The sequence below is a fragment of the Ochotona princeps genome, chromosome 1 (genome assembly GCF_030435755.1).
Source record: "Ochotona princeps isolate mOchPri1 chromosome 1, mOchPri1.hap1, whole genome shotgun sequence".
Taxonomy (NCBI): Eukaryota; Metazoa; Chordata; class Mammalia; order Lagomorpha; family Ochotonidae; genus Ochotona; species Ochotona princeps.
In genome coordinates, this window is record NC_080832.1 from 52,800,168 (window position 1) to 52,812,373 (window position 12,206).

Here is a 12,206-nt window from a genome sequence, read left to right on the forward strand (position 1 = left end):
TTTTGAAATATCAACAGTTACTTCCTCAGCCATATCACCTCTCACACTGCCTTACACACTGCCCTTCATTCTACAAGGCTGATATACTCCATTTGTGTAATGCTCATATCACTGGCACCATGTGACTGTTGAGTACTTGGAATGTGACTATCATGATTGAGGAACTGAATCTTTAACCTTATTTCATTTAACTTAATATTAACTTAATACAGCATTGGGCAATACTGTTGTAGCTCTAGAACAAAGATCTCGACTGTAGAATGGACTATTTCAAGGTCAATAGCAGAAACAATTGTTCTTGTTACGTAAAGGCAATTTAAACTTAGATCACAACAGCCCAGGTTTTGAAAGGGAAAGATTTTTGTTTTAAACAAAGTTGTACTTGGAATCAAGATGGCGGAATAGTGTAAGGACACGCTTAAATGGACGGAAAAACATTTAATCAGGATGAAGCAGAGAGGACATATTTCAGGAAATAGGAAAAGACAGAACAATAGCAGAGGGGTGCCTGGAGACTGACAGATACAGGAAAGCAGCGGACACAACGGTGTGGTGTTGCAGTGACTGATACTCCAGCGTTATTCAACTAACAGCGATCTGAACTCCACTAGCAGCCAGAACTCCACCAGCAACCAGGTGGGAAGGGACTTTCACTGGGAGCTTGGGAGGTGAACCCAGACAAAGAACTGTCCGTCCTGCTGGTCCGTTTGATTTGACCAGCAACAGAGACAGAGCAGCAGATCCCAGATGGGCAGTGCGAGAACAGGGTGGATTTCACAGCCCAGTCAGTCCCCTAGAGCCGAATTGGGAGCCATTTTGCATAAGGAGGCAAAGGCAAGGGAAAGGACTGAGCATATGCTGAGCTGGAAGTGAACTCATTTCTGACTCAGTGAACTGCAGCAACGTGGCATTCTACAGGTTCCACCAAAGACAGGTCTGGGTAGCCCTCAAACCTGATGGCCAGCAGATCAAGAACTGTAGTAGTGGTATGTCAGGCACCATTTTGCACATTGTGGCAATAGCTTTAGGACTGCCGGGGACAACAGTGAACTGCGCATGTGCTGAGCTCATGAGAACTCACTGAGGTCCGTGGATAGCACTGGTCTCACAGGAAAATAATACCGACTGTGGCATCGTCCGGGTCAAAATAGGTCCGTGTGGCACCCAGACCTAACGTGCAACAGGTTCTGGCAAGATCAGTGCCACCAACAACCTAACTATATAGGACGCCTGGTGTCTCTCTAATCCTGGGACCTGCTCCAACCAGAAGTGGGAGAAAGGTTGCTGAGACAACAGTGCAGCCTCAGCACGGTATCACAGGAGGTGGAGAATGGTGAGCCAGGAGCTGGGGCTATGGAGACCACGGTGGAAATCTAACTTAAGAACCCAGACCTGGAACTCGCTGGAGGTTGTGGCACAAGTGGCTGCAAAGCAAAAAGTTGTGTACCAATGGCAATAAGTAAAATTGCATTGTAGACCTGGGGGTGACACAGCTTAGAAACCTGCCCCAAGGAGAAGACTCTGCTAACCAGAAGTACAATGATCAAGAGCAAAAGAAGAGACAAAAGCAGAATGAATATTACTGAAAAATTCCCTGAAAAGGAGCAAAACCCTGTGCCAATCTCAGAGTTAACTGAGGAAGACATCGAGAAAATGGGGCACACAGAATCCATAAGACTCATTTTAAAGCTTCTGGTCAAAAAAAATGAGAAGCTCATGCAAGAGTTCAAAGAATTTTAGGAAGCAATCAAGCAAATCAAGGCTGATATATCAGAAATCAAGAACACAGTAGAGCAAATTAAAAGTCTCCAAAATAGAATGAAGCAAGCAGAAGAATCTCAGAATTGAAAGGTCATCAGGGGGAAGCAAACAAAAAGCTGGAAGCAGAGCTGGATCAGGCCAAAAAATGTATTCAAGAATTGAAAGACACTATTAAGAGGCCAAATATAAGAGTTCTGGGAGTCCCAGAAGGTGCAGAAAGAGAAGCTGAGTTTGCAAATGTATTTAATGAAATAATAAAGGAAAATTTCCCTAACCTAGAGAAACAATGGGGAAACAAGAGCCAGGAAGGGCACAGAACTCCCAACAGGTTTAAACAAAAGAGATCTTCACCAAGACACATGATCATCAAGCTCTCTTCAACTGAACATAAGGAAAAGATCCTTAGATGTGCACGTGAAAAAAAATCAATTGACATATAAAGGAATGCCAATTAAACTCACAGGAGATCTCTCACAGGAAACTCTACAGGCAAGAAGAGAATGGAGTGACATATTCCAGATTCTGAAAGAAAACAATTGTCATCCTAGGATAACATATCCAGCAAAGCTTTCTTTTGTCTTTGAAAATGAAATAAAATTCTTCCACAGTAAAGAAAAGGTAAAAGAATATGCCTGTCCCAAACCTGCCCTACAAAGGATACTTCAAGATATTCTTTTGACAGAGAAGAGGAATAGCACCTACCAAAACCAAAGGCAAACGGGAAGAACATCCCAGTAAAATGACAACAGAAAACTAAACCAATGAACAACCCATTCCTAAAATGACAGGACCAAATGCCACCCATACATATTAAACTCTGAATGTAAATGGCTTAGGCTCAATCAAACGTCATAGATTAATAGACTGGATTAAAAACAAAACCCATCTGTTTATTGTCTGGAGGAGACACACTTCACCAACAAAGATCAGCGGAAACTGTATCACATGGTTTTGTTGTTTTCTGTTAGTTTCATCTCTTCAAAACACTTCCTTCTGATTAAATCATTCAATGAGGCGTAGATCATGCAGTGGCATCATTTTCTTCAAGAAGGTTCTTGATTTTCATTTCTTCAGCTACACGTTAGTCATTTAATAGCATGTTATTTAACTTGTTGGTGTTGTTAATTTCTTTTTTCTCCCTGATGTTGATTTTGTTTTGTGGCTCTTCATTTAAGGGGATGTATAGTAGCTGTGTAATGGAGACTGTCATATCTAGTAACATGTCATTTAACTTCATGGCATTCTAAATTTCTATTTTTCTTTCTTTTGTTGATTTTGTATTATGACTTTTCATTTAAGGGGATGTACCGTAGCTGTGAAATGGAGACTAACATCCAGATGTGAGGATACAATGTAGTATGCATTTCTGCTTCCAGACAAAGATGGATTTACAATGAAACTGTTCACTACATCTTGACAATAGAATGCTGGACTCTCTGCCATTGTCCATGCCTGCAATGATGGACATATGACTGTGTATGAAAAACTGTATTTTAGTAATGATATAGAGGAACTAGGTGGGGGGAGGGAATTGGGGAGGGGATAAGGGAATATGGAACTGTATCATCAAATGATAATAATAATAATAATAATAATAATGATAATAATAAGTAAAAAAAGAAACAAAAAACAAAAACCCCCCACAAAGTTGTGCTTTGTTTATCAAGAGTCACAGACCCTGATGACTAGAGCGTGAAATGTATACCATAAGTTGGGGAGGAGATGGTATGCGTGATAAATTAGGGTGACTTTCTTGCCCAAAAGGAAATGAGAGTTTAACAAGCCAAAAAAGATGATTTCTAGAGCTTAGTTTAGTGGATTTTTCAGAAAATATGCTGACAGAGGATATTTTGTGGGGTGGAGGAGAGGTCCCAGAGCTGAACGGACCTGTTGTGTGGATTCTCGATGGGTGTGCCCCAAGTCCATACTTACAGTAAAGAACAAAGAGAGAAGTTAGCAATGGCTGGGACCAATGTCTACACTACTGGGAAGGAACTGACCTCTGGAGACCAGCTGATCCTCCAAGTGTGACAGAAAGGCCTGAAGTGTCCTCGACTCCACAGGTAGGTGTGCAGGAGGAGTACTGAGGAATAGGACCACCAGAGGAAGCCTGCGGGTGGCCCTGCTAACCCACAGCAGCTCCGTTAATGGTCAGGATGGTTCACAAAAACCTATAGAAGACCTAGATGACGTTTGAGAAGAACGAAGGAGAAAGTCTAAAATCAAGGTTGGCCTTGACATCTGTCAAAACCAGGAGGGCCACAAACGGCCCAAATGTAAGTTCCTCTCCTGACTTGGCTTCTTTATCCACAGTCCAGGTGCAAGTCCTGCTTACCCCCAACGGTGAGATTGGCAGCAATTCAGAACTGTTGAACTATCAAAACTGCTTGAGCAGGACCCTCGGAGCATACCCCACATTGGGGACCTGGGATGGGTGCGGCTTTTCCCTTTGTTTCTCTCCTTACCCCGGACACAGGGGAAAAAATGATGATATTAGTGTGGAAATAATGGTCTTACCCACTTTCCTGTAGCCCTTGACCCTTTGTACCCTAATCAATTATGTAAGATTATCAAAAATAAATAAATAAATAAATTTTTGAAAAGAAGAAAAGAAATAATAATCTTCAGAATGATAAAAACATTCCTCTCAACGAAGCAACCTGAAGAGTGAAAGTAGCAGGTGCAATAGAACAGATCAGGAATGACATTGGAAAAGGTTAAGGTTGTTGGGCCTGGCTCAGCGGCCGAGCAGCTAAAGTCCTCTCCTTGAAATGTACCGGGATCCCATGTGGTTGCTGGTTCTAGTTCCGCCAGCTCTGCTTCCCATCCAGCTCTCTGCTTGTGGCCTGGGGGTGTGGTTGAGGATGGCCCAGGACCTTGGGACCCTGCACCCATGTGGGAGACCCAGAAGAGGATCTGGGCTCCTGGCTTCGGATCGGCATAGTACTGGCCACTGCAGTCACTAGGGGAGTGAGTCATCGAATGGAAATCTTCCTCTCTGTCTCCCCTCTCTCTGTATATCTGACTTTGCAATAAAAATAAATAAATTTTTTAAAAAAATGTTAAGCCTGTTATTCCCTGGCAAGAGCCCCCACCATGTGGGCTGCCTTTGCAGCAGGGTTTGTGGCAGGCACAGGGTTCTGGATTGTGTCAAGGCCCTGACTATTTTTTGGGGGGGGAAGATTTATTAATCTATTATTGGAAAGGCAAAGTTAGTAGAGTGAGAATCTTATCATCTGCTGGTTCATTCCCCAAATGGCCTCAATGACTGACACTGGACCAGTCTAAAGCCAAGAACTAGGAACTTCTTCAGAGTCTCCCAGGTGGATGCAGGGGCCCAAGCACTTAAGCCATCCTCTGCTGCTTTCCCAGGCCATTAGCAGGGAGGTAGATTGAAAGTGGACCAGCCAGGACTCAAACTGTAATCCATATGGGATGCTGACACGGCAAGCAGAGGCTTAGCTTGCTATGTCATAGTGCAGGCTGTGCCCCTATTTTAAGTTCCGTTACTTAAGGTCTTTGTCAAGAGTGGCCTCCCCAGATGGAGGTTCAGCAAATACCTGTGCAGCAGCCTTTGGTGCCAATGCTTACCGGATGCGGTGCCGCATGGCAGCATCAAACTGCAGCAATAGGATCTCCCTCCGGAGGAGCAGGGCCTGGGAAACATGGACCGGGTCCTGGGGGCTCTGGAGGCTGTCAATCATTTTCTGCAGCTCCCACAGCTCAGACCCTATGAGAGGGACAGAATGTTCATCATGGTGTGACATCCAGACAAGTGGAGCTAAGCTGGTGGCATCATCGTTTCTCTCCAAAGCCAGCTTATCACCCAGGTGGATTTCCCTGCCTCTCGTGGCTGTTCTGAGACCAGCAAAGCCCTCTATTCTGAATCATGAGGTCTGCTTTCTCTCTCCTTCCTCTCTCCCTCCCTCCCTCCCTTCCTTCCCTCCCTTCCTTCCGCCCTCGAGAGAAGACACAAATTTACTTTACTTTTGGCACAAGAGAGCATGCTTTTGAAAGTGAATTTTAAACTTGGCAAGGACACAGTCTCAAAATAGAAGGCAAAAGAGAAATGACAAGGGGCAGGGAGGTGGACTCGTCAGGAGAGCCACTAGTGACTGCAAAGGATTCTGGACCATGAGCAGCACTTGCCATGCTCACAGGTGCAGGCAGTCCAGAGGAAAAGCACACGTGCACCCGTGTATCGACACAACAGTGTGTGCATGCTGCTGCTGCTCCTTCTAGGAGTCTGCTCATCTTGGGGGTGTCAGAGAGAAATCTATTTAGACTATTTCTTGGATACTTTCTTCAGGTAAGAGTAGACTGGGTGTAAGTGAATTTACACATCTTTTATTTTTAACTTTTATTTATTTGAAAGGCAGGTAGTTAGCACACACACAAACAAACATAAACACACACAGAGAAAAAAATCCTTTGCCTGTTGGCTTGCTCTCCAAATGCCTGCAACAGTTGACGCCGAGCTAAGCAGAAGCCAGGAGTCAGGAACTGAGTCTGAGTCTCCCAGGATGGTGGCAGGGACCCAACTGCTTGGGCCAACACCTGCTGCCTCCCAGGGTGCGCTTTAGCAGCAGCTGGAGCTGATAGCAGAGCCGGCACCTGGCGATCAGATGGACACATCCCTGGGAGCATCTTAACTGCTGCCCCAAACATCCTTCTTGTGCTTGTCTCAGGTGGAAATTTCACCTTGAGGCCTTCGGAGGCACTGCTTGCCAGGTCGAGGAATGGATGGCTGTCCCAGCATCTCTGTCAGTGGCACAGAGAAGGGGCTGCTCACAATGGGAGGACACAGAAAACCATCACACATCCTAAGGGAGAGAGCATTGATGGCTCCATGCTCACAGGGACACCAAATGGCAGCCTGCCTGAACCTCTATCAACCAACATGACAGGAAGACCAAGGCAACAGTGGGATGAGGGACCCTCTAGGCATTTCCAGGAGTTTCTCTGACTCTACAGCCCCTCCAGTGCCCAGTCACTGGACTTCCCTCTAGCATGCCCCAGCTAGGAGAGCCCAGGATGGTGGGTCCCTGAGACCTTGACAGGATGGAGCCACGCTGAGAAGGGTTGCAGTACTTGTAAGCTATTTTCTTCACTTTAGAAAAAGATGAATAGTCTGAATTTTGTCTCCATTTGAGGTTACAGAACATTAATGGTTTTACCACAGAAGTTTTTGACTCTGACACCCCAAAGTGGTTTCCAACATAAAACATTTTTTTTACAACTTCTCTAAAATATGGTTATTTTACTGTGCTATAAGCATATTCTCTCTCTCACACACACAGATACCATCTGCAGAGGAGTGGTGTTAGAGCAAACTGGACTAGACTTTTAAGGCAGTGGTGGTCAGTGGGCCTCATTCAACCAAGGCCTAGTGTTTGGTCAACAAGCAAAGTGTTTCATCAAGCTAAGAAACAACAATGGGGAAATATTTTTGATCATATGTGTGTGTGTATATATATATATATATATATATATATATATATATACAGTTAGATTTATTTATTTTAATTTGAGAGCAGAATTACAGAGAAGGGGAGAGACAGAGAGTGATCTTCCATCTACTGCTTTACTCCGAAAATGGCTGAGACTGTGCCTGGTGAAGGCCAGGGTCTCCTATGTGGAGGCAGAGGCCCAAGCAGGCTCATCCTCCACCGCTTTTCCAGGTGCGTTAGCAGGGAGCTGGACTGGGAACAGAGCAGCTGGGACTTGAATGGGTGCTCTGACACAGGGTGCCAGTGTGCAGGCAGTGGCTTAACCCATTGCATCACAATGCCAGCCCTGAAAATGGTTTTGATCCTCTCCAAAGACACTGAAACAGGGAGAATATCAAATTGCACATAGTCTTCCCCTCGAACTCTGTGAAATCTGAGTGAGAAACATGTTTGGGCAAATGTTTCCACAGAAGAGTGCTGGGATTATAACTGATTCTTCTGGGCTCAGCGGTGTGGCCTGGTGGCTAGGGCCCTCGCCTTGATCCCATGTGGCCGCTGGTTCTGGTCCCGGCGGCTCCACTTCCTCTCTATCTCTCCTCCTCTCAGTATATCTGACTTTGTAATAACTGATTCTTCTAATCTTTTTTTTTTTTTCTTTTTGCTGGTTCTACAGTGTTGCTTGCATACTTTTGTATACAATCACTTCTCGGCAAAAGTGTTAGGTGCTGATTTCAATTTGCCATTAGCACACAGATGCAGAAGTGGGATGACTCTGTCTTGGGCAGCCCTTTCAGGGTGGGGTCATGGTGCCATGGAGGGGAGGGGACAAACTGAGGCAGGGTCAGCAGCTCCTTCAGCCTGGGGCAGCTGTGGTCAGGTAGTGGTAGTTGGGCTATGGAGGATGGCCCGAACTGGGAAATGTAAGGAAAGGGATCTTTTTTCCATGATTCTGGGAAGTCAGAGAGAGAGAGAGACAGGAGGAATAGAGCCTGTGACAGGTAGATACTCAGAGCGCAGAGGGTTTGTTGAGTTCCTCAAATGCTTAGTGCCTAGGATGTGGGTTTGGGTTAACTTCCAACTTCTGCATCCAATGACACCCTCTGCTTGCACCCACTTGAAGGGGAGTCACTGGGTTTGGGGGTAGAAGAGATTTGGGTGAATCCCCGAGAGCCTGGCCACAGTGTCGCTGAGCTGCTTGCCTTAGTGGAGTGGGAGGACCAAACGCTGAAACCCTGAGAGTCTCCCTTTACAAAATGCTTCAAATGGCCATCACAGTTATTTTCTCCACCTCCAAAGAGCTCTGAGATTCTTAAAGGGATAGACTCAGGATTCCTGGCTCACCTAGTTCTCTGCTGGGAGCAAGGCCATGAATGAGCACCTTTTGGGAAAAAAGTGATGGTCTTAGACTGGGGCTTCTTTTAAGTTCCATTCACTCTTTCTATGCATAGCAAAGCAGAACATGCAACATGAGCACATTCTGCTGGTGCACCTGAGATTTCTGCAGCATGACAAGGCACTTGCCCTAGTTGTGGGCCCCACACAACCCTGTGGTTTCCATAAATAGCAAGAGCCCATTCCTTCACCCAGAATTCTAGGTCTTCAGGCAGGGCCCACAGCTCCGGCTCCTCAGTGTCATCCTGGTGGGTTCCTGTCTCTGGATGGACCCCTTGCAATCCTGCCTGCCAGGACTGTCCCTCCTATAGCCTCCTCTAATCCAAGCTGGTCGCTGCTTCAGTCTGAGCAGCTGCTGCCAGACCCTGCCCTTGCAACTCTGTCCCCTCCGCCCCTCAGGCACTCACTGTCTGCTCCCAGCTATGACATGCCTTCTCTGCAGGGACTTGGTTCCCACACAGAGTTGGAGCTGTGGCTCTTGGGACTTCTCTCACCTTTAAGCAGCACCTGCCTTGTCATCCCAATGGGCTGTGCCTCTCTCTCCTGTGCCTGTGGGGCACCCAGCCTTTGGGAGCATCCTAGCTCATTGAGTGAGCAATGACCCAGTGCTAACCATCCCTCATGTTAAACAAAGAAAAGGATGGACAAGTGCCTGGGACCTCTTGCAACTTTATGCTTCTCTAGAATACTTACTGGTATTTGGAAAGTTTGTGGCTCATAGTGCAACCGGAATCCTCTGCTTTCGGCCAAGGTGGCTGCAACCTGCTCCTTCAGTGTCACCTGTCCTCATGTGGGCATCAACTTTTCTTCCCACTGACCACTGTATGCTCCTTGACAGAATAATCACACATACTACCATTGACTACTACGGGAATCTACGGGCCACCAGTCTCAGGGTTTTCCACAAACCCGTTTCTTACATGCAGCAGCCAAAGGAGAAGAGATTCAGTTACACCACATTTGTTCTTAATACTCTCAGGTTTAAGTATGCCTATGAACTTATTTCTCAGGCTCTCCTCATTCTTTTTTTTTTTTTTTTGAGTTATTTTTATTTTTGTTACAAAGGCAGATTTACAGAGAGAAGGAGATATAGAGAGAAAGTTCTTCCATCCACTTGGTCACTCCCAAAGTGGCCGCAATGGCCAGAGCTCAGCCGATCAGAAGCCAGGAGTTTTTTTTTTCAGGTCTCCCTTGGGGGTGCAGGGTCCTAAGACTTTGGGTTATCCTCTACTGCTTTTCCAGGTCACAAGCAGGAAGCTAGATGGGAAGTACAACAGCCGGGTCAAAAACTAGTGCCCATATGGGATCCTGGCACACTCAAGGCAAGGTTTTAGCCACTGAGCCTTTCTTTAAACTACATGGCTATTAGGTTATCTTATTTTGCTACTCATAAATATTGACATGATGAGTGACATCATCTAGATGTGACTTTAATGATCCAAGTAAGATCGGTTTCTCAGCATCTGATAAGCCTATTATTCAACAACACACATAAGAAATAAAAAAAAAAACAGTGTCTTATTAATACTATAAGATATTAAAATTCTACATTTTATCTTATAATCTGGTACAGTCAGAATATACCAAATGATACTGGATGGTTAAAACAAAAGCCTTGGGTCTGGCACAGTAGACTAGTGGCCAAAATCCTTTCCTTGCACGCTTCAGGATCCCATATGGGCACCAGTTCTAATTCTGGCAGCCCTGCTTCCCTTCCAGCTCCCTGCTTGTGGCCTGGGAAAGTAGTCGAGGACGGCCCAAAGCTTTGGGACCCTGCACCTGAGTGGGATCCCTGGAAGAGGCTCATGGCTCCTAGCTTCGGATTGGCTCAGCTCCAGCCATGTGGCCACTTTGGGAGTGAATCATCTGACAGAAGATCTTCCTCTCTGTCTCTCATCCTTTGTGTGTATCTAACTTTGCAATAAAAATGAAATAAATTTAACAAAACAAAACAAAAGCCTTGGTCGTCCTTGCTAAGGGACTAAATCAGGTTGTTGTTGGTTGCACTTTTGTTGTTGTTGTTAATTGATTTGAAAGACAAAGAGAGAGATCTCCCATAACTGGTTCATACTCCTAAATTCCCACAGTGGGTCAATCCAAAGCCCAGAGCCTGTAACTCAAGCTGGATATCCTACTTGGTGGCAGGAACCTTGTGCCGTCACCTGCTGCCTCCCAGAGTGTGCACGAGCAAGAAGCGGGAATCAGCAATGGAGCTGGGACTTGAGCCCTATCACCCCAATTAGGATGTGGGAGCCCAAGTGGAGTCCTAACGTCTGTGTCAAATGCCCACCCTGGCTGTGACTTCTTAACACCAACTTCCTGGCTCCAGCCTTGCCACATAAATTCACAAAGGCCAGCAAGGAAATGGGCAGGAAATAAAATCTATCCTTAGCAGGGTATTACACGTCTTCCTGAATATTTACATAGATTTTAATCTACAGAACATTTCTCTAAGATGTGATTATTACTCCTATTTCACAGATGCACGGAGGGCTCACCTTCCAATAATCAAGTGGGAAACAAGGATGAAAATTTGACTCCTGACTTAGTGTACTGTGTGGTTTAGCCAAGACATGTGAGTCAGATAAACTTATTTCAGAGACAGTGCAAAATGGGACATTCGCTCTTCCCTTCTCATCACTGTCTAATAGGGAAGACATAGTGTAGTTTTGCTTTCCAAAATAGAAAGGGCTTCACAGAATTGCAATTGAATAATAAAGGTGATTTTCATTCTCCTTAATCACTTACCAATGCCCTCCAGTCCTCCCCAGTCACCTCTCCAAGGGCTTGGACTCAGAGGAAGCTCAAAAGAAGTTGGACAGTTGCCCAGTTTAGCGAAATTGAAAAGGTAGGCCACAATGTCATGCAGAGAAGCCACCAGCTGTAGAGTTAGCCGTAAGGCTCTGAAGGCTGCCTTGGGTAAAATCAATACAAGGAAATTAGTTTGAGAGCGCTTCCAACACAGACAAAAATATGCAAGCATCAACTAGAAACAAGATCTTTTTACAAGAATATTAAATATTATCTGAGGTAAATAGTATCTGAGAAAGAAAACAACAAATGGAGTCATGAACCAGGGTTCTAAGCCTTTGGACAAGGAACTCCTGTGGATGGTGTTAAAGCCCGTGAATACATGGAAATGTGCCTGTAGGATCATCAGTGCATCGCAGGTGGCACTGCAGGGACTCCTATTCAGACAATACCGTCCTGAGTGAGCACTTTCAGAAACAAAGCACAGATATTTATCAATGTGTCTGAAACTAACACATGACTCAGTGCCAAACACTGGTGATCAAATATCAAAACCCAAGGGAAGGAAAGTGTAGTCATGATCTAATTATAGAAGAGAGTATTTTTCGTGTTTTCAAAAGTGGAACATTCTTCCATGAAAGGGTGAGAAACTCAGGTTGCTAAGCAGGTTTCTGTTTAGAAAGAAAAATTAGAAGATCCTCAAAAATGTCATTTTTAACATTGCACTTGTATGTATTTAACAGAGTGCATTCTCCATGTCTACAGGATCCACGTCCACAGATTCAACCAATTGTAGATCCAAAATGTTTTGGGGGAAAAAATGAATCCATAGTGAAGATACAAATTTTTTTG

General features: G+C 45.0%; 1 protein-coding gene across 1 annotated transcript in view; it reads right to left on the reverse strand.

The window, feature by feature from the left end:
- CCDC162P (coiled-coil domain containing 162) overlaps positions 1-12,206 on the reverse strand; it is a 181,281-nt gene that overhangs the window by 67,310 nt on the left and 101,765 nt on the right. Inside the window, 2 exon segments of the mRNA XM_058669314.1 lie at positions 5,353-5,491; positions 11,352-11,517. Of these exon segments, the coding sequence (XP_058525297.1) occupies positions 5,353-5,491; positions 11,352-11,517 (305 nt within the window).